This window comes from Symphalangus syndactylus, chromosome 7 (genome assembly GCF_028878055.3).
Source record: "Symphalangus syndactylus isolate Jambi chromosome 7, NHGRI_mSymSyn1-v2.1_pri, whole genome shotgun sequence".
In the NCBI taxonomy this organism is placed as follows: Eukaryota; Metazoa; Chordata; class Mammalia; order Primates; family Hylobatidae; genus Symphalangus; species Symphalangus syndactylus.
In genome coordinates this window covers 91,700,512-91,723,525 of record NC_072429.2, presented here as the reverse complement: position 1 = coordinate 91,723,525, position 23,014 = coordinate 91,700,512, and the positions used below count along the sequence as shown (strand labels likewise).

General features: G+C 37.1%; 1 protein-coding gene across 1 annotated transcript in view; it reads left to right on the top strand.

Annotated features, from left to right (window-relative positions):
• The first annotated feature begins 725 nt into the window (after positions 1 to 725).
• The window catches only part of LOC129485881 (putative uncharacterized protein LINC02906), a 32,029-nt gene continuing 9,740 nt past the window's right edge, over positions 726 to 23,014 (top strand). Inside the window, exon 1 of the mRNA XM_055284886.1 lies at positions 726 to 845. Coding sequence (XP_055140861.1) covers positions 809 to 845 — 37 coding nt within the window. The 5' untranslated portion in view covers positions 726 to 808. The remainder of the gene's footprint in view (positions 846 to 23,014) is intronic.

Sequence of the window (23,014 nt, the reverse complement as noted above, 5' to 3'; positions counted from 1 at the left end):
CTAAATAAAAAGAGCTTTGGTGAGGTGGGCATACCAATTTGAAAGTTCTCTTTGTATTATCAGTTTATTGAGTTACATACATAGAATTACACCCATAAATGAGTATACTAACATATTATAGAGTGATAAAGACTAAAAGAACAAATTTACATAAAGTTCCTAGCACAAAGTAGGTCCTCAAAAAGTGATGAATTCTTCTGAGATCAGATGAGAGTGTTGACCTGGAGGTATAAACTGAGAAAGGAAAGGAAGAAACATCAGGAACCTACTTCTTCACTCCTTAGAATATCCTATTTCTTGACCCAGAGGTGGAGAATGGCCTCAAGCTGGAGACAAAAAAGACCCAGATGTTGGGCTGTGGACCAAATATCCCACTTTACTCAAGATACCATTTCCAAGTCACATACTGTGGTAATTAACACTATGTTAGTGACACTTCTGTAATGGGTTACAGATTGTTGCTGTGGTGTGTACAAAGCTTATTGGATAAATGTCTTTAGGAAAGGAAAAGACATTAGTCTCTTAGTGATCAATAGGATAATAAATTGTGCTTTGTTTCTTTCCCTGGATTTCATGTTTATCTTTAGAATAAATGTTAGCTTGCTCACTGCTTCTGTGTTTTCAAAGCTTTCAGTGTCGTGAAACACATAAACTTTTTCTTCACAGTTAGCAAATCCTTAGCTTCTGTGCTGGACAAATAGTCATGTGAGTAGAGAGAACATAAAATCAAAGCAACAAGAAGCTAGGGCAGAGGATTTAGAGGGCAAGCAAGCATGGGCCAGGACTTTGACAGCACTCATCCAGCAGCATGCGAACTCCAAAGAGAACCAGATCTCCAAAGAGAAGTATCCGTTTTCTACCCACCAAAAACACCCACATTTTCCCCTCCAAGATGCTCAGGACTCCGTGACTTATTTTGGAGGAATTGCCCCTTTATCACATTGTCAATATTCATAAAATGGCAGTTTTCTGACTACCCAGTACTTACGAGCAAATACAAGTAACTTTTTAAAATACTAGCAACTTAACTATGTTATCCATTCAGCTCTAATTCAGATGTAATCAGGACTTAAGATTCTGTAAGAGCCCATGTGGAAATGTTTTGTCATTAGCAAGGGTATAAAAGGAAGAGAGGAGAGTTTTGTTGTTTCTTTTCCCCTTTGCCTTCTTTTATCAGAGTAATTGAAACAATCAGATTCCTGACATCCTAAAAGATAATGATCAGAAGAGAGGGCCGGGTGTGGTGGCTCATGCCTGTAATCCTAGCACTTTGGGAGGCTGAGGCGGGCGGATCACGAGGTCAGGAGATCGAGACCATCCTAGCTAACACGGCAAAACCCTGTCTCTACTAAAAATACAAAAAATTAGCTGGGCATGGTGGCAGGCGCCTGTAGTCCCAGCTACTCGGGAGGCTGAGGCAGGAGAATTGTGTGAACCTGGGAGATGGAGCTTGCAGTGAGCCGAGATTGCACCACTGCACTCCAGCCTGGGTGACAGGGCGAGACTCCATCTCAAAAAAAAAAAAGAAGGAATGGGAAGAGAGAATATAAAATAGATCTTTTTAGCTTTTTCTTTAATTTTCCTCCCTACTGACCCATTCTGAAAGAAAGAGTTATTTATTACATTCTTTGCCCCACTTTGGTTAGCTGGCAGAAATAAAGAGGTTTCTCTCCTTTTCCCTTTTACCCCCTAGTAAATAAAATCTGTCCAACTTTGATTGTAAATGTAGACAATCATCAACAGATTCTTTGAAATCAAAGTTAAAATTGATCATACTCAAGTGTAGCCAGCAGTCCTTCCAGACGAGAATGTAACATGGAGGCATGGACATTATTTAACAATTATTTATGATCTTCCTACTATGTGCCAGGTACTCTGCTAGCATCTTGAATCAGAATGTGGATATTCAGAAGGAACAATTTCAAACCAAAGAGGAGGACCAATTGCAGGATGATTTTAATTTTCCTCACAAATGTTATAAAGAGTATGTCTTTTTTAGTAACCTTCCACACAAACGGGTGTGTTAATGAACAAATGCAGATAAGATGTGCATGGCTTTCACTGAGTTGCATTTATATGCCTCATTATTTCTACATAAATATGCCCAGCCTGGCTTTTGTTCATTGCCATTTAGAGTGATGGTGATTAAAGTACATACAAAAGTACAAATAAGAATGCTTTAAAATAATGGTGTAATCATTACTAATTCATTTTATATTTATTGTAGTATTAGTTCTAATGAACCTTCTTGATATTAATGTGGGTGTTATAAGTACTCTGAATTTTTTACTGTGAGTCAGTATTAATTAAATGAATGGTTATTTTTATCTGTGTAATGGGCCTAGGAGGGATATTATTTTGGTGTTTATAAAAATCGATAGTAATACCTTAATAGTAAAAGCTTGTTTTTATTCGTTCATGTTGATTATTAGTACTGCTTAATTAATGTGTGCTTATTGTACAATAATATAGTTAGGCAGATTCCAAGCTCATGATATTCTTGTAAGGTCTTCTCTGCCCACTGAAGACAGAGAAAACCATATTAAAGTAGCCCTGAGACGGAGTAAACTTTTTTTTGTAACTCTTTGAAATTGATAGCCCATGTGTGGTTTATACAGAATGTTCTCAATTAACCGATTATTAGAACAATCAGCATATTTTCCTGACAGTAAGTTAAATAAGGTGATATAAAAAGGCTTGAAAACTATAAATTAGCATTTTCTTCTACTCTGCATTGATAGAATATTTTATAGTATTCAAAAACCTTTCACAACCATTTTTCTACTCATTATTATTATGACAAACATTCTTTTTGGTAAGAAGCAATGTACTTAGTTGATTACAGTGAAAGATTCAGTTAAGAAACTAATTTAGAAATCTCGTTTCTGGGGCTGAATCCATGTGACTCTAGGCCATCCTAAGGATTAGTGTTATTATTTATAAAACGATACTAAAAGTGCCTACCTCATAGATTTATGAAGCATCTCACTCAGTAACTGGCATGTCCTTCGCTTCCCATTTGTGTTAACTCCTTCAGTTACTGTAGACAGTTAGGTGGGGGACGAATGAAGCTGGAGCAGGTTATGGATCTATCTAAGGTAACACGGTTGTTGGTAACAGAAAAGGGACATGATGGAAGGAATGCGGAAGGAAGCAGAATAAGGAAGAAAGTCACAAAGTTGGCTGCGGAAACAGCTCCCACAGGCATGTAGGCAGTCAGGAACCAGTTGCAGGAGGGCAGGCGCTGCCATTTCTACAGTATTCCTTCTTTCCCTGCTGGATGGAGAGCAGCAGAAAAGGAAGCACACCCTTGGATCCACTGAAGGCTGGAATACTAAAAATCCAGACCACACAATCTACACGAAGTGAGGAGGCTGTAAACCAAGCTTTCCAAAGGGTACGTCACATGTGAGAATTTACTGCCCAAAGTGGGACTCACTCTTATCAAATTTTATATACCTGAATTAACTAACGATTTGACTTAATTCGTGAGTTAGCATGAAATACTGGAAGTAAAAAGTAATAATTCTTTCAACAGTACTTCTCAAATTGTGTTTTGCATAAAATAGGATTATGATAAATGTCAAAATGTGTAAGACATATAATATTAATGACTTGTTTGTAATAAAAAATTATATTAGTCATGAGTATGTGAACTCTATATATACCAAAATTACTATTGTAAAATATTAGAGATTAGTTTTTACTTAAAGTGAAATACCACATGATGTTTTAAATCTATACATATATATGACTTTCTAGATTTATAGATATCTAGAAATATATATGTATATATGCATACACACATATGTGTGTGTAGATATATATCAGTTTCTAGATATAAAATATATATTATAGCAATATATATTACTTAAAAAGCAAAAACCAGACTGATAATTATTTAATAGCATACAAAATGCATTTAATAGAATTTTTTCATTAAAACATGAGTTTAAAATTTAACATATTTTGAAAAATTAACCTTAACGCATCAAGTATTGTTAAATCTCAATACATATATTAAATAAATACTCTGTTAATTTATGCTACCAAGAGTTTCATTACATGGCGACTTACAGTATAATTTAAATTATGGTGTAAATTGAAATACTCAATATCTAAGCACAGAGAATCAAAAGTAAAAGTGGGAAATTTCAAACGGAGAGAAAATTGTAGTTTGTACTGGGTTTTTTCATTTTGTTTTGTAGAGAATACAAGATTTACAACTCATTTAATATTAAATAAAAATAAGAACCAGAGGCTTATTCAGAAAGCCAGTATTATAAATATTGATAAATTATGTGTAAATTACATGTAATGGTTTGTTCTCCAGAGTAGCAGTGAAGGGTGAATGGTGGAAGAATAAAAGGGAGGGAAAATAGTATGAAAGTAGAGAGAGAGAAATATGAAAGATATATTGAGGGGCAAAAGAAGTGATGAGAAATAAAGTGTAATTGAAAATAAGGAAGAAGAGGAAATAAGACATACAGTCATATATTGCTTAATTATGGGGACACATTCTGAGAAATGCATCATTAGGCGATTTTGTAGTTGTGCGGACATCATGGAGTGTACTTCACAAACCTACATGGTATGGGCTACTACACTCCTAGGCCACATGGTATGGCCTATGGCTCCTAGGTTACAAACAGGTATAGTATATTACTGTGCTGAATACTGTAGGCAATCGTAACACAATGGGAAGCAAATGTGTATCTAAGCATACCTAAACTTAGAAAAGGTACAGTAAAATTAAGATATTAAAGATAAAAATATGGTATACCTGTACAGAGCACTACTATGAATGGAGCTTGCAGGACTGAGAGTTGCTGTTGTTGAGTGACTGTGAAGGCCTAGGACATAACTATACATTACTGTAGACTTGGTAAACACTGTACACTTAGGTGACACTAAATTTATTTTTAAAGACTAGGTGTGGTGACTCATGCCTGTAATACCAGCACTTTGGGAGGCTGAGGTGGGCAGATCACAAGGTCAAGAGATCAAGACTATCCTGGCCAACATGGTGAAACCCCATCTCTACTAAAAATACAAAAATTAGCTGGGCATGGTGGCATGCCTGTAGTCCCAGCTACTTGGGAGGCTGAGGCAAAAGAATCTCTTGAACTCAGGAGGCAGAGGTTGCAGTGAGCCGAGATTGCACCACCGCACTCCAGCCTGGAGATAGAACGAAGACTCCATCTCAAAAAATATATATATATATTTAAAAAAATTATCTCTTCAATAATAAATTAACCTAGCTTAACTTTTTAACTTTATAAAGTTAAATTTTAAAAAACTTTTTGACTCTTTTGTAATAACACAGCTTAAAACACGCACTGTACAGTTGCAGACAAATTTTCTTCATATCCTTATTCTACAAACTTTTTTCTATTTTTAATTTTTTTCTTAAAATTTTAAACTTTTCTTGTTAAAAGTTAACACACATGCACACATTAGAATCAGGATCACCAATATCACTGTCCTCCACCTCCACATCTTGTCCCACTGGAAGGTCTTCAGGGGCAATATCATGCATGGAGCTGTCATCTCCTGTGATAACAATGCCTTCTTCTGGAAAAACTCCTGAAGGACCTGCCTGAGGCTCTTCTTGAGGAGGTGTCACTCTTTTAAAAAATACGTCCATGGTGGTTTGCTTGATCTGTTTCTTTTTTTATCATAGGTTTTTGTAATAATGTATTGTGCTGCTATGTGATGACAACTATGATGTCACTAGGCAAGAGGAATTTTTCAGTTCCATTCTAATCTTATGAAACTACTGCCATATATGTGGTCCATCCTTGACGAAAATGTTGTTATGGGGCACATGACAGTGTACAGAAAGCCTGGTATAATGATGTGGGGGATCCTGTGGGGATTCCCAGAGTGGGTTTCAGGAATTAAAAACCCGTTACAGAGTTTTGTAATAAAAATTAGATGGGAAACCTAATTTGTTAGCTTTTCAACTATTTTTTCATCATAGCTTACTGTTTAGAATAATGCAAAAAGTTATTCTCTGGGATTGTAGATCACAAAGCACTATTAAACTCATAGGTAGAAAGAAAAAAGAAAAAAGAAAAACACCAAAACTGGGGCACTGTGAGGTTTTCTGACTAGTGCAAGTCCCAGCAATGTTGATAATATTTGCAATTTGTAAAACTACTTTCTCATGACAAAGAAAAAGATAAATGGGGGAAAAGGGGCCTCTGTTCAATTATTAACACAATGATGGTGGCATCTTTATATATCTTCCACGTAAGACTAAGTTGCTAAAATAATTCTGGTCTCACTCTATTTCCTGAAATGTTAAATCTCTCTTACGCTTTCATGACACCAATATTACATTTTTCTTTTGATCCTACCATCTCTCTTTTGAAGACAAATGTGGCAAAGAAAGAACTTAAATGTCCATGTAATCAAAATAGCTATGGCTATTTAAAAATAATTGCTTCCCAGGAATATCTGATTCAATACTTATTGCATTAAGTTGTGGATCAGATATTTGCTTCTTGGGCAGAGTGGGCATGTGATGTTTTAGAAGCATGAATATTGCTATTGATAAACAAAATGTGGTCTGATAGGGTTACATATGAGAACACGCAGTGTCTCTGTAGCCATGTACGGGAGCTGTGGTATCCACACTCAGCAACAGTGACCCCTGGGCCTTGTGACATTCTTGTTGTTTTCCTCATCCATGTTCAGCGTTAAACGATGTACAGTCAATATCAAAAGTATAAATAAATAAATTGATTAAAAATTATTTTTAAAACCTGGGTAAATCTTCAATCTTCTAGTTCACTGGGAGTTTCTCATTAAATCTGTGTCATAGTCGTACTTTAAGCTATGTTTGTTCTCGGTTTCCTTGGTTCTGTTTTTTTAATAACACTGTTATTTTTCCACTGTTCTTCTCAGATGAACAATACCCCTTCCTTTCATACTTGCTACCTGTTTACTATGCTATTTAGGGCAAATTAATGATATACTCTGAGCTTTTAGGTTTTTTTCTTTATGAAGTAGGTGTCATGGTATTTGTCAAAAATATTTTTGGTGACTGTTAAATGCATAATCATGTATACTCTTTTGGCCAGGACCTAGCACACAGCAGGTATTCATACCTATTCCTGGTAGGTGTTAGTGTGCCTCCTTTGTTTGTATTACAAATGTACTTTTATAACTCATGATGGACAGAAAAGATACCATAGGCTATTACTGCTGCTTCCACCAAGAGCAAATGAAAAGAGGACAGGTTCCTCCACCAACTAGATGCTGCAGATATTCACAATAATCAGATTGTCTGGAGAGATTTGCCTTTTGCAAGGTATTTCCACATTGCTCCTCATGGAGATCTGACATTTGGATCTAATATCTACATGCTCATTCACCATTAATACCTACCCTGAGGCCTCTCTATTGCTGTCAATTGGCACAGTCTGGATTCCATGAAGTACACTATAGATGCTGGATCTTCGATGCAGTCTCTTCAGCAGTTCCTTGGGCTTGAAAGTCTTTGCAACACCTATCTTCTGATGAGTTATCTGTGTTTTAAAATGAATCAGCTTGGGTGGAATGCCTTCTGGAAGAATTGGCAATTGCAGTGACTCACAGAAATTTTAGTCTATTTTTTGTTGTCTTGTTAAGTTTAGCCTAAAGCTGTCTCCTTACATATTTTAAATTTGGCCTAAAGGTTTCTCCGCACATAGTGAACTGTGACCTAACTGGATGTGTAAACAGACTATTACCTGGTCTTGTAACAAGTAGTAGAGTCTTAGCCAACCACAGGCAGCCCACTGTTCCAACTGTGTTCACATAAGGCAAGCACTAAGCTGTATACCTCACTTTTGTTTTCTGTACTTCACTTTCCTTATTCTGTCTATAATTGTCATTGGACCATGTGGTAGCCCCAGAGCTGCTCCGAACCAATTTTGGTTCTGGGGTCTGCCTGATTTGCTAATAGTTTTTTGCTCAATTAAACTCTGTTAATTTTAATTTGTCTTGAGTTTTTCTAACAGTTTGCCTAATAATTTGCCGTGTCAAATACTATTTTGTCTTGTGAATTATTATTTCTTCTTACCAATGAAGCGGCAAACTGGAGAAAGAATGTCACAATGAAAATCAAATAATTTATCCACAGGCTGAATTACTTGGTATTGTTTTATAAATACTCTTAAATATAGAATAATGGAGATACAGAATTTTAGAGTGAGGGAGGCATTAAAAGCCTTGCTTTACCCTAGCTGTTGATCCAATGATTAACTCTCCCCGCACCCAGTCCAGGTGGAGCAGCAGTCCTGCTAGCATCATGCTAGTTTAGAAGCAAACATCACTTCAGTGACCCCTTACACTCAATTGGTCACCAAGAGTTGACTAATTAGCTACTAGATCTTGTGCAACCATCAGGGATAAAATGGTTTCAGGCTATTATATCCAGTTCCTGAAAAATGCCTTCTGTAACTCTCAATTTAAAAATTCATGATAGCACAAAAAGAATGAAATCTCATAATATTAGAAACTGAAGCTTACAGTCAGTGATTTATTGGAGTCTGGGAGGAATTTTTTTAGTTACAGAATTAATTAGTTTCTCTTTCACTTTTCAAGTCTGTTTGAGCTGACTTTCTGAACCTAATCGGTGTCCTTTAGATAATTTAATTTCTGAAATAGAACCAGGTAGCTGAGCAGGTACAATGAAAGGAAGGGCTTCACCCCACTCTTTGATTGTTTTCGAGATACAGGGTATCCACAAATTATAAACACTGTATTTGCTCCAGGGCATTCAGTGACCAGATATGGTGTTTCTTTTTATACAGCTACTCAAAGATCACATTCCTCAATAGACAATATACTTAAGGTACTGAAGGCAGTGAGAGATACAGAGAGTCAGGAAGAAAATGAAGACTGGACCCTGTTATTTGCTCTTCTCTGTGAAGTTTTCATTCCTGTGTACAGTATAGGCTGTTGTTTTGCCTGTCCAGAATCCAGTCACCTTTTTGGTAATACCTTCTCTGCCTTTTCTCCTCCTCAATCAGTTTTCATTCCAGGTAAAGACACAGGGCCTAGACGTGGTGATTCAAGGCATTCCATTCCTTTGGTGTCAGCAATTCACTTAGAGGGGGTCATGTTACCCATCTAGGTAAGTAGGACTTATTTCTAGGACTTAGACTGGAATCACTGGGAATGAGAAGCCTTCTTCTTCTTAGGGTAGCAAACCTGGTAGGAAGTGAGACTGGAGCTGATTTTGGCCTTTCTGAGAATTGTGAAGAGGATTTTCAGAGAATTAAGCCAACACAGAGGATAGCAGAGTCAGGAGATGGAGAGACAACTTACCTGGATCTAGCCATGCTTGAAGACAGACCTTGCTTCTCAGTTCCTTGAATCAAGCAGCGCCCTTTCATTTAAATCTGTTAGAAACCCACTGGCAAACAAAATATTCACAATTGACACGTTATCTGTCTCTCTCAGCTGAAGTATCACTTCCTCAGTGGAGTCTTCTGTGACACAGCCATAGCCTCTTTCTCCTGTCTTGGCCCCGGCTAGATCAAGTTCCTCTGTTCTGTGCTCTCATGAAATGATGTTCATCTCTTTTATCTCACTGTAAGATTTTATATTAATGTATGTGATTATTGGGTTAAAATTTATCTTTCCTCTAATAATAATGATGATGGTGATGTAATATATATTGAGACCTAACCGTGCTTCAGGCATTGCTCTACTTGCTTGTACTGAACATAAACTCTTCTCACACCTGAAAACTGAGAAGCAAAGGTATAGATGTTCCTACCTCAGGCCAACAGGGAAACGCTAATCAACAGTGGAAATTGGATTGGGGGATGGAAAAATAAATAATCAATTCATTCACAACATGAAACATGAGAATGGGACTGAGAATCTAAATGTGGATGCTAGAAACACAGGCAAAGGCAAATACAAAGTATACACGGGTTTATACATGTAGAGTCGTCCTAAGTCAAGGAGGAATTAAAAATAAATACAAATCAATAACATGGGATCTTTGGGGAAAAAAGGTTTTGGCTTGAGTAAAATTAAGTATTATTATATCAAAGTCTCAGAGGAAATTACATCATTATAAATGGTTTGTTACAGGAAATAAAAAATAGACTTCTTGTTTTCAACAAGACAGATAAACTCACAGTCTCTATAGAAAAATAACAACAAAAAATCATAAGGAGAGATCAGAATTAGGTTGTAAAAGTTAGGCTGACATGCAGAATGAAATTTTAAAAGGCGGATGCTTGAAATAACAAAGTAATAATAATAATAAAAATTAAAAACCATGGAAACCAAAAAGAAAAATCACAGAATTAAAATTCATATTGGTAATGCAAATGAACAGAATTGACTTTAGAAAACTGGTTCATTTATGTAATGAATCAACTTGAGAGCCTCTTCCAGGATGATGATGAAGAACAAGAAGACATTGCAAGCAGGCACTCTTGGCTGGCTGACCAACCCCATCCTTCACCCACTTTCCCAGCCACTGACCAGCTGGGGGTGGCATGTGACCAGTTCTGGCCAGTGAGGCACAAAATTGGTTCCTGAACTACCTCCTTGCCAAATAAAAAGGCAGAACCTCACTGGGAGAAGGCCTGCTTCACCTTTCTGCTCTCCCCACCCCATTTCCTATTTGGAACATAGTTATGATACCTGTAGTTACAGCAACCATTTTAAAACCAAGAGGCAACGAGCCAGCATGCTAAGGCTGGCAGAGCAAAGAGATAGAATGAGCCTAACATTCTGATGTTATTTTATAGTCATTGTGATGCAGGAGTTTTTGCTCTTTAGTTCAGCTAAAATCTAGGTTCTTTTCTAACAACCAGGAAAAATTAGGCACGCAGACATATTGAAAAGGGAGGAGAGTGGAATTTATTAAAAGAAAGCTCTCAGCAAAAAAGAAGGGGTCCTGCCAATAGGCTCCTACCTCACAGATTGAATACCAAGAGGCCAGACTCTTCCCCACTGCATAAGGTGTGAATTCTCAGTGGCTCCACCCTATTCTCCCAGTGTGCAGGTGAATCCCCAGTCCATTGCGCACATGCCCAGAGAAGGCCCTGGGAAGGTTCCCTCATTTGCACAAAAACGTCTGATGTAAACACTTGTGGGGAGAATTGGAGACTCTCCAGGGACCCTCGTTTCTCTGCCTCCTGTATCTATCAGCTGCACTGGGCATAACCCGCCAGTCTCTGGACTTCTTGTTGTGTGAAATATACAGCCCTATTTGTTTAATCCACTCTTTTGCTATATATTCTGTTATTAATGTCTGAACACATTCCTAACTGATAAAGACTAAAAAGTTACAAGATAGGAAAGTAGACATGGAAGACAGAGAGGTTAAGAGTACAGAATTTTCTAATTAAAAACCAGAGGAAACAGAAGGAACAATCAAAATTATGATAGAAGAAAATTTGCCTGACAAAGAAAATATGAGCTAGCTGATCAAAACATGCCATCGTGTATCAGACCAAATCAATAAACATTGATTCACTTTAAGATATAAATGGGACTTTTTTTAATTAAAAAAAGAGAAAAAACTCTACATGAATCAAGTTAGAAAAGCAGATCATCTAAAACATAATAAGCATTAGAAATAGTCTCCAGTCCTTTGTCTCTGCAAAATCAAATTCCAGAAAAAATGTAGCCATGTCCGTAGTCATATTAACAGCTCTGATTTAAATTAAAAACTCAGGGAAATTTTTGCTTGTGAAGACAACAGAAGGATATCTAGATAGGTAAATGCTCAGGAAAAAAAGCACCATTTTCATATCATTACCAAAGGAAAACATTTTTGCAAGATACACCCAATGCTATATAAAGATAATAAAAAGTAGAAAACTGGGAAAATTGGAATGATAGCTAATTCTCAATGAGCCTTTAAATAAACTAAACATGTAGAGTAAAGGTTGGAAAGGTGTACATAGGATTTTATATAAACAGCCTAAGTAATTTTGAAAATTACTGTTCAAATGCAATTTCTCAAGCAGAGTCCCCACTTTCCCTTACAGTGGTTGGCCATATATCTGCCATTCTGGTTATCTTTCCTCCATCAGGAGAATGACTTGAGGAAGAGTGTGTCCCTCCCAGGTTTAGTCCCTGGTGCTGCTTTAGTTATCTCTTGGTTAACATTGGTTCACTATTGTTACTCCCATTGTGGCAGGCATCAAAATGCCAGCTTTTTTTTTGGGGGGGGGCTCAGACATGGGTTCTTTGGAGGGCATCCACAATGTATTACCCATGTCTTTCATTTTCTGTATTTTGATTGACATCTGGGGCATTCCTGAACCTGGAGGGACCTTCCCTTACATGGTTAGCCAATTCCTAGAGATGATAAGCAACTCCTTGGTTTAGGAACACGCAAACTGCTTAATCCAGAGCCCACACCCAGTCACTTCCTTTATGGGGCTCTCACAACCCAGGCCACTACCCATCTGCCCTACTCACACCAAGGCCAGGTACCAGACAACCAGGGACAGCCCCTACACTCTGCAGCCTCTGAAATTATTTAAATTAGCCAGTCCTGCTTACCCTGCATTGTGTTCCTTTCCACAGAAATTACACTAAAGGCTTTTGCTTGAATTTCCTCCAGCTCCCTCTGCCTCCTAACCAACCCTGGTGCTTCTCCATGTGCACCCCACCAACCCTCCCCACCATGTAATGGTTATGCTTCCTGTTCCTAGGGAGCTGCGAGTATAATAAACTTTTTTCTTCATAAGAGCAATTTACATGTCTTTGTGTCTTACCATGTCTGATTAAAACAAACCTCAGATACTCTGAAAACACATAGGAATCTCCTTACCACATTATGCCCTGATATGGGTGATGTGTTCTCTGGCTGAGTTTTGGCATCCCTCATTTTTTAACCTCTTGTTGATACCTGTTAATCCCTACTGGCTTCCCTTTTGTGCGGGGTCCAATCACAAGCACCTGAGCCCACGTGACAGGCACACTCCACCAAGCCAGCTGGCACAAGTGCAAGATTCTCTTTGTGGCAGCCCTTGCTTTCATGCATAGGTAGCTTCAGCCAATCTCAGGCCTTCTGAGCTCACCAGGTCAAGAACAAGCACCAGCCTCTGCACTTGGGGGCACAAATCACTCACCAAATCTATTTCCTGGCTCATGGTGGCAACTGCAGGGTCCAGCCAGGCAAGGGGTTTCCTGTCTCCCCTCATGTAGATCCTCCCAGTCTCAAGGGAATTCTCTTAACTCCTTGTAGTTTGGCTAGAATAAGGGGGAAATGACACAGCTGTTATGTCCATAATGCTCAAATTCAATGGCTCTTCTCACTCTCTTTAAATGGAGATGGGTGATAGGGAAGAGGAACACTGATTATTTAATACAGATTCTGTTAACTTTTAGTAAATGAGCATGGGCTACCTAGTACTGCTGTTTAGAATGTAGAAGTACTTTTTCCTAATGACCTCAGCTTTGGGGGCCTAAACTACAATTTCAACACATCAGAAAAAATTCCATCGTGCATCCTGTACCCCAACACTGTAAGAAGACTCACCATTGTGGTGGAGTTTAATATAATGAGGCTCTGAGTTATTTGAATCTTAAATAAGCAAATTATGCCTTCATCAGATCCCTAGCACTGGTGATATTTTCAGAGACATTTCATTGAAAGGTTCCACGGCATTTTTTCTAAAGTGGATGAATACAATATCAAATAATTTACCTCTCGACAATCACATTAAAATTCACAACACAATTCTTTAATTACCACTTCAATCTAATTCTCTCAAAAGTTTGTCCTAATTGCATTGTTGACATGTACAGATGCAAATAAGATGTTGGTTGTTTCCTTGTAGCAAATGACTGTTTCTAATCTGCACCTATCTATTCTCTTGCTAGAAAGGCTGGTGGGGGTTCACTGAACCACTGAAAGTTGTCTATCACAGATGATATAGCTAAACCCAGAATGCAAAGAGCACATCATCTGCCCTTCCACCTCCATACATGCACCCACATGCAGCAAAGAAATGTCCACAAATAAGGCAAGGAACAGCAGAATATTCCCTGTAGACAGGCAGGACGGAAGTGCGAATTGGACATTTGTGGAGCAGCAGTTGCCAGAAGGTATGTGAAACAAACAACCCCCAGCTGCTATGCTTTGCTTTTGTAAAAAGATCTTAAGGTTGTTCCACAAACACAGGTGTGAGAAGCAAGAAAGAGAAAGAGAAGGCAAAGAGGGGGAGGATGATATATAGAAAACTAGCAACCACAAATAGCATGGCTACTCTTTTAGGGTAAAAATAGATGCCTTGATATCGTGAGGGGCATCTGCTTCATTCCTTTTTGTTATTTCTATCGATGCCTGAGGGGCACACAGCAGCTTGGACAGGTGTAGGTGTATGTTGGGAACAGGGCCAGGGGTGACTTGGGGTGGGGTCTGGTTAAAATGCACTTTTTTTTTTTGGCTCGGGCTGGCAATGGATGATTTATAATTTGTAAAATTGCCTCTCTTTAAAATCATGTTTATATTCCTACAGGGCATAAGTAGGAATAAACATTTCCTATATGAATTTATATATATGCCCATGTTGGGCACATATTTATTACTTAGTTCATTTCACTTGACATATTTTGTCCCTCTGCAAAATATCTTTGTTATGGAATATTTTTCAAGTGTGCTATAGTCACACAACTTGTAAACCTTCTATTTTTCCAATCATTATGTGGACTTGAAATTTAATTTTGCAAGTTGAACTATGTGAATGGCCCAAACAAAATTTTGTTTTGTAGATCAGGAGTCAGATCTGGATAAAAGAGATCATAATAATCAGATTTTCTTCTAACTTCTACCTGAGGAATCTTTGAGTGGTGACACGCTTCTGATTCTTTAATACTTCATGAATTATTTCTTTCCTTAGATGGACATCTTGAAGATTGTTCCACTTATTTTCATTAAAACCTCCTGGAGCATTCAGGTTTATGGAAATAAAGCTGTTTAATAATTGGGGAAGAAGAAAGTAACTTTGTAAGTGAACAAATTGTCTTGACAAATTTTGGAATAATTCATGTTCTCTCCAAATGTTTTAAAAATTAGGATTGCAAATTGGCATGTTGTCAGCATGTTACTTGTTTATACTGAAGAGGGTCTTCAATACCTCAGATGGTAGAGTTTCAAAAGGACAGAGATTTATTAGCTTCTTCCCTAGCCTATTCTTGGCAGATATTTGCATTTTTGCATTTTAGATTGCTGAGCATCTATTCCCCTTTGTATGATAGCATCCCAATTTTCCTTAACGGAAGCACCCACTTTAGAATTGCAGATAAAATATAGGACTCCTAGTTAAATCTGAGTTCACAAAATTAATAGATAATACGTTAATGTAAATATGTCCCAAATATTGCAGAGGACATACTTATACTAACACATTATTAATTGTTTATCTGAATTAAAGTTTAACTGGGCGACTTGTATCTTCATTTGGTGAATCTGGCAATTCTGGCCCTTTTCCACTCTCAGGACAGTTGGTTAAAGTGCGACTGACCTCCCCATTCAGCTTTAGGGGCAAGCATGTAACCCAGACTTGCTTAATCATGTTAAAAACATCACAGCCTGGTGCTGTTTTCAAAATAAAACACAAAACACCTCCATTTAACTTTTAAGGTTTTCCTTAAAATGGTGTCTTCAACTCCAAATCATATTTCCCTTTTCTACCAGTCCAGCAACCATCCACGCTCACTGCACTTTTTGGCCTGGGCTTTATATTTACCCTCATCCGGCCTTCTCAACTCAGATGGCCTCTGGCCTCCTTCTCTCCTGTGTGCTTTCCTAAGCCCTATATGTCCTCTCAGCTATATACATATATCACCTTTTCTTGACTTCCAAAGTACTTAAAAGTCTGTATCTTTCATTTAATGACTGATTGTCTCATATTGCCCTGTAACTGCTTTTTTGTTTTTCTCTTTTTTTTTTTTTTTTTGAGACGGAGTTTCACTCTTGTGGCCCAGGCTGGAGTACAATGGCACAGTCTCGGCTCACTGCAACCTCTGCCTCCTGGGTTCAAGCGATTCTCCTGCCTCAGCCTCCTGACTAGCTGGGATTACAGGCGTCCACCACCATGCCTGGCTAATTTTTTTGTATTTTTAGTAGAGACGAGGTTTCACCTTGGTGGCCAGGCTGGTCTCGAACTCCTGACCTCAGGTGACCTGCCCACCTCAGCCTCCCAAAGTGCTGGAATTACAGGCATGAGCCACCACGCTCAGCCTTAATGCTTGATGGCCATGCACCATATTTTCCTATCCATATTTAAGGTCCAGAATGGCAGGCATGTGTCTAAAAGATGGCAGATGTGAAAAGATAAGAAGTTTAAGGATGGCTGACTTCTGATTCTAATAATGAGGGGTTCTGGTTAATTCAAACCAACTGTTCTAGTTTGGTTTAATAACTAGTCTAAAATTTAAGCAAAGATAGAAAATCTGAAATTCAAAGAAGTTAAAGTGAAAAATTGAGAACTAGAAACTATAATAAAAGGATATGTAAGTTTTAAAAAAGAACTAGAGAATTTTAGAAAATTTAAAATTACCTAAATAAAGAACTCAGTTGATGGATTTAACAACATATTTGATGCCACAGAACAGAGGATTGGTGAACTACGAGATAAATCAGAAGAAAATATTCAAACTGAAAAATGGAGAAACAGATGATGGAAATTAGAAAAGAAAGGATATGAGACATAAGAGAATATAGGGAGAAAGTCTAATATGAGTAACCATAGTCCAAGAAAAGAAAGATAAAGAAAATGGAACAGTTGAAATTTTTGAAGGGATAATGATCAAAGCATTTACAAAACTAATACCAAGCTTGATTAAAAATAATTAAAATCTTCATTATCACAGATTACATAGTTGTGTACATAGAAATAAGTCTACATTCAATATTAGAATTAATAAGGTTAGCAAGTTTGCTGGTTATATGTCTACATACAAAAATGAATTGTTCTTCTACATACCAGTACTGAACATTTGGAAAAATAAAATTTTAAATTCTTAATTTCTGTGACACTTTACAATAGTATCAAATTATTAAATTTCTAGAGTTAAACACAAAATGCTTTTAAAAATGTGTAAGATCCAAATATACAAAACTAGCAAAAATTATCAAGCAAATGAGTACCTACATAAGTGGAGGAAAATATCGTATTCATGCATTAGAAGACTCACGTTGTATAGATACCAATTTTTTCCAAATTGACCTATAGATTTAATACTATCACAAACAAAATCTCATTAAGTTTCTTGTGTGTGTATATGTAGTTTGTGAAAATTGAGAAACGAATCCTCTATTTGCATATGAATATGCTAAGGGCCAAAAATAGCGAAAGCAATATTGCAGAAGAACAGAGTTAGAAGATCTACATAATCAGATATCGAGACTTGTTATAAAGCTACAATAATTACAACAGTGAGATATTGGTACAGAAAAATAAATAAACCAATATATCAGAATAGAGAGTCCAGAAACATACCTACATATATGAAGACACTCTGCCTTTCGTAAACGATGGCATTGCAGTCTTTTAAATATGTCCTGAGACAATTGGATATCTATTTGGAACCCACATCTCACATGGTAGACAACAAAATAAAAATTCTAGATGAATTTTAGATTTAAATGTGAAAGACTAAATTGCAAACCTTCTGTGAGTTGATTTAGGAATATATCTTGATTGTCCCAAGACAAAGAACTATTTCTTAAATAATACATAGAACATACTTATTTGAAAATTAATACAACTAAGAATTTGTGTTTATCACCATTAAGAAAAAAAGGAAGAATAGTATAAGATAAGCTATTTGTCACACATAACCAATAAAGAGCTGAAAACCAGAATTTTTTTTTCAAAAACCCCTCCTTTTTAGTCACTGAATGTTTGTGTCCTTCCCAAATTTATATGTTGAAGTTTTAGTCCCCAGTGTGATAGATTTGGAGGTGAGATCTTTGGTTTGTAATTAGGTTTGGATGAGGTCATGAGTAGGGAGGTGAGATGCTTGGATCAGTGTCCTTATAAAAAGAAGAGAGCCCAGAGGTTCTCTCTCTCTGTCTTGTGAGGAAGAGAGCCCTCACTGAACAAGCTGCAACCTTGGTCTTTTACTTCCCTGCCTCCAGAACTGTTGGAAATAAATGTCTGTTATTTAAGCCACCCAGTCTATGGTGTTTTGTTATAGTGGTCCAAGCCAATTAAGACTATAAACTCATAAGAAAAATACAACCAAGTAGAAAAATGGGGAAGCAACTGTTACAGGCACTTACTAAAGAGGGTACACAAAATGGTTGGCATTTTCTACCAAAGTTCAAGCCGTGTGTACTTAGTGACCCAGTGTTCTATTTCTAGGTATACACTCAATAGAAATATGTGCATAGGTGCACCATGAGACACATAGAAATATGTTCATAGTAGCTATTGGAAATAGCTAAAAACTGAAAACAATCCAAATATCTATCAGTAATGGATATGTCAATTGTGATATATTTATGTATCACATATACCACCAGATGGTATACAGCAAGAAAAATACAAAATTTGGCTACAGCTAAACTATGGATAAAGCATAGTTTGAGTGAAAAATGTCAGACTCAAACTATATATGTATGTGTACATACACACATGCAGGCATACACACACACACACACACACACACAGAGTTTAAGCATCCCAAATCCCAAAATCTGAAATCAAAATGCTCCAAAATCCAAAACTTTTTGCGTTCCAATATAATGCTTAAAGGAAATGCTCATTGAAGCATTTTAGATTTCAGACTTTCAAATTTGGGATGCTCAACCAATAAGTATAATGCAAATATTCCAAAACTTGCAAAAAATCTGAAATACTTCTGGTCTCAAGCATTTAGGCTAAGATATACTCAACCTGTATGTGTGTGTGTGTAAGGTACATATACAGACATATATAGTGATTCTATGTATATCAAGTACAAATACACAGTCTTTAGGAATGAATGCTTAGGTGGTAAAGAGGTAAAGGGGGTATTGCAATATACATAGATAGTAGCTATCTTTGGGGAGAGTGAGAGGGTAATGATTGAGAGATTGACAGCAAGGGACCTCTGAGGCTCTGGTAATGTTTTATTTCTTGACCTGAGTGATGGTTATGAATGCATGCCTCTTAAACCTTAATATTTAAATATTTAAAATATTTAAAATAAAAAATATTTAAAATATTTAAAAAGAAGGAAAGGGAGGAGGAACAAAAGGAGGCAAAAAATTTGAGGAGCAGATGTTGAGAATGATCTGGTTAGCATTCTCTGGCTTGGAGACCTTAGGCAAATTCCATGATCTCCTTGAACGTTATTTTGCTCACCTTTAAAATGGAAATCATATCACCTTCCTCAAAGAAATTTCATGAGGTTTAAAAAATCCTGCATGGGAACACACTTTATAAAAATATAAAGTAACTTATACATTTTGGGGAAAATAGTATATTAATATCTAATGCAACTCTGGAATTTTAATAGTCATAAAAATTGGGTTTGAGTGGGTCTTCAAAGATTAGAAAACTCTTAGGGTAGAATTAACTTCATAGGAAACATTAAATTAAATTTTTTTGTTATAAAGTATATTTCTTCAAATTTGTTTATTCTGTACAAACAAATCCCCATCTCACCCCCACCCATTCTTTATTCTGGATTACATTATCATAGTTCATAGAATTTGTACTCTCCTGAGCTCTTTTATTTGGACGCAAGTAAAACCCCTTTCAGGGAAAGATTCAGAGATGTAGCTGGGGACTCAGTGGATGTGGTTATTATGAAACACAGAGCAGAGCCCCTATTGTACCCTGATAGTGTTAGTGCTTCCAGAGAGAAACTCAGAGAAATCCTGAGTTGAGTAAGGGACAGCAGGTCTTCCCAGATCCTTGAATAAATACTCCTCAGATTTTTGCAAGTCTTTGATTACTTTCCAGGTTTCTGAAACAGTTGATTATGCCCATTTTTGCCAGTGTTCTCATTGTTTTTACAGGGAAGTGGAGTTTCAGAGGCCCTTAATCTGCCATTTCGGCTGATGAATATCTTGTGTCCCCAGGTCCTGACGTAGCCTCCATTTTCCCTACCCTCATTTCAATAAGTTGCCCCTTAAAGATCTTCCACACAAAGCTTGACACAGCTATGCCAGTTGTTACTTTATTCAGGTAAACAGAGTTGCTCTATTCGGGTAAGTAGCTGGTAGCCACTTTCTATTGGCACCACTCTCCTCTTTAAAGACTATCACATTGCTTGCCTATGGTTTTTCTGTTTCCTTGCTCACATCCTGTTTCTTTGATATCATACTCCAAATATTCAGTTTATTTTGGTAAGATTGCATTTCTCAGTCACTCTTATTAAGCCTACTTTGTTGAAATTCCTATTCAGCTAACCACAGGGCACCTTACCTTTTCATTCCTAAGTATCTAATGTCAGTATCTGTATGTCTAACCAAGTCTTGGTGTAGATCACTGCATTTCTTTAAGCTTCAGCCCCTGTGCTTTTTGCTCCTGTACTATATTCCTCAAAGAGCTCTTTCTTCCCCTAGTGTCAGCTGCCACAACCATACAAAAGATTTATAAATCTCTCCAAGCCTTCTCTGATCTAAACTCAGATCATATATCTCTAAATGTCTATAAGACATTTCCGCATTTATATATCTCCATTAACCCAAACACAACAACCTAAATGGAACTGCTATGAAACTGGCACATCTACTGTCACATTCAGGAAAGAAAAAAATAGTTTTGACATCCAAAAGGATTTTAAAAGTAATCCAAATAGCACAGTCACTACAAAACAGACAAAATAAAAGTTTCCTTAATAACAAACAGCAAAAATTCTCTTAAAATTCCCTTCACTTCTCAAGGGGAATACTTCCAGCTTTTGCCCATTTAGTATGACGTTGGCTGTGGATTCATCATAGATGGCTCTTATTATTTTGAGGTATGTTCCTTCAATACCTGGTTTGTTGAGGGTTTTTATCATGAAGGGATGTTGGATATTATCAAATGTTTTTTCAGTGTCTACTGAGATGATCATATGGTTTTTGTTTTTAATTCTACTTATGTGGTGAATCACATGTATTGATATGTGTACGTTGTACTAACCTTGCATCCCAGGAATAAAGCCCACTTGATCATGATGAATTAACTTTTTTGATGTGCTGCTTGACTCTATTTGCTAGTATTTTGTTGAGGATTTTTGTGTCTATGTTCATCAGGGCTATTGGCTTGCCTTTTTCTTTTTTTTTGTTGTGTCTTTGCCAGGTTTTGGTATCAGGATGTTACTGGTTTCATAGATGAGTTAAGGAGGTTTCCCTCCTCCTCAATTATTTGGAATAATTTCAGTAGGATTGGTACCAGCTCTTGTTTGTATGTCTGGTAGAATTCAGCTGTGAATCCATCTGGCCCAGGACTTTTTTGGTTAGTAGGTTTTTTATTACTTGTTTCAAAGGTGTTCCTACTTACAAGCGGGAGCTAAACATTGGGTCCACAGGGACATAAAAATGGGAACAATAGACACTGGGGACTCCGAAAGAAAGAGGGCAAGGGCTGAAAAACTTCTACTGGATACTATGTTCACTATTTGGACAAGAGGTTTAATAGCGGCCCAAACCTTAGCATCACGCAAACTACACTTTTAACAAATCTGCACATGTACCTCCTGAATTCAAAATTTAAAAAAATTTAAAAAATTCCTTCATCCATGTATTATCTGAATCTTTGGAAATCATGTCATGGTGGCTAACCAAATATCCCTCCTTCTGTCTCAAAACTCTTCCAAACTCTCCCTCAAACACAGCACATACTAGATACTGCTTTTCTTATTACCGCCCTATCCCCATCTCCTGGTCTTACCTATTAATAACTCTGTCCTTTCCAGTATGGATCAATCAGATCAAGATTTTATATTGTGCCTGTCATCTATTACCCCAATTCTACACAATAAAACCTTAGAAATTAATCAGGCAGAGATGGAGTTCTTCTTGGAGCTTAAAGGAGGAGAAAGAGAATGTGAACAATCACCTAAATGTTCTTTTTTCTAACATATCATGATATTCCAAACTGAATAAAGCTTTCTTATTTCCTTCCTCAAATGATACCCAGGCATTAGTCTCCTTGGTGATTATCATGGCAAAATCTTCAGGTTTTAAGTGGCTCCTCCAGACTTCATGCATGAACTTAGAAGCAGTCTTGAAGAAAAAGTGCCATTATGAGTTGTACTGATGCTGTGATTTTTAATATAAAATATTATTATAATGAGAAAGAGCATTCCAAATAGCCACCTACAAAGAAAAATATGTTCATCACTATGATCAGACCAGGACAATAACACCTGCAGTGCTCTTGACTCTTTCATTCCTGAATATCTGATGTCAATATCTGTATGCCTACCTGAGTCTTGGGGTAGATCACTGTGTTTCCTCCGGCTATAGCCCCTGTGCTTTTTACTCCTACACTGCATTCCTCAAAGAGTTATTTTCTATTCTGGTATCAGCTGCCACAACCATACAAAAGATTTACAAATCTCTCCAAGCTTTCTTGGATCTAATCGCAAGTCATATGTCTTCAAACGCTTATTTGTATTCAGATTATTCATCAAATTATTGAAATATTTCCCATGCAACTAATATTTTACAAAGGTGATCCTTTGAATTGACAGTAAGGGGAGGCTCAGCAGAGACTTTTGCAGAAAATGGACTTTGAAACGGGCCTTGAAGAATGGGCACTATTTTATCAGGCAGTGTGGAAAATGTTGGGAGGTCATAGAAAGATGCAAGGGTGGTATCAACATCTGCCCAGGGGCAGAACAAGTACATTGAACACAGTGGATACTCAGTTTGCTACCAGCTTGGGCACATGGCAGGGAGAATGGTATCTGGCAGGATATCAGGAAGTGTTTCAAATAATTAATGGAAATAGTGTGAAATACAGATGGACCAGTAAATTATGACCATTCAGTTGGCTATTCTGGGAAGCTTGAACAGTTTTTGGTAAACTATAGATAGTAAATATTT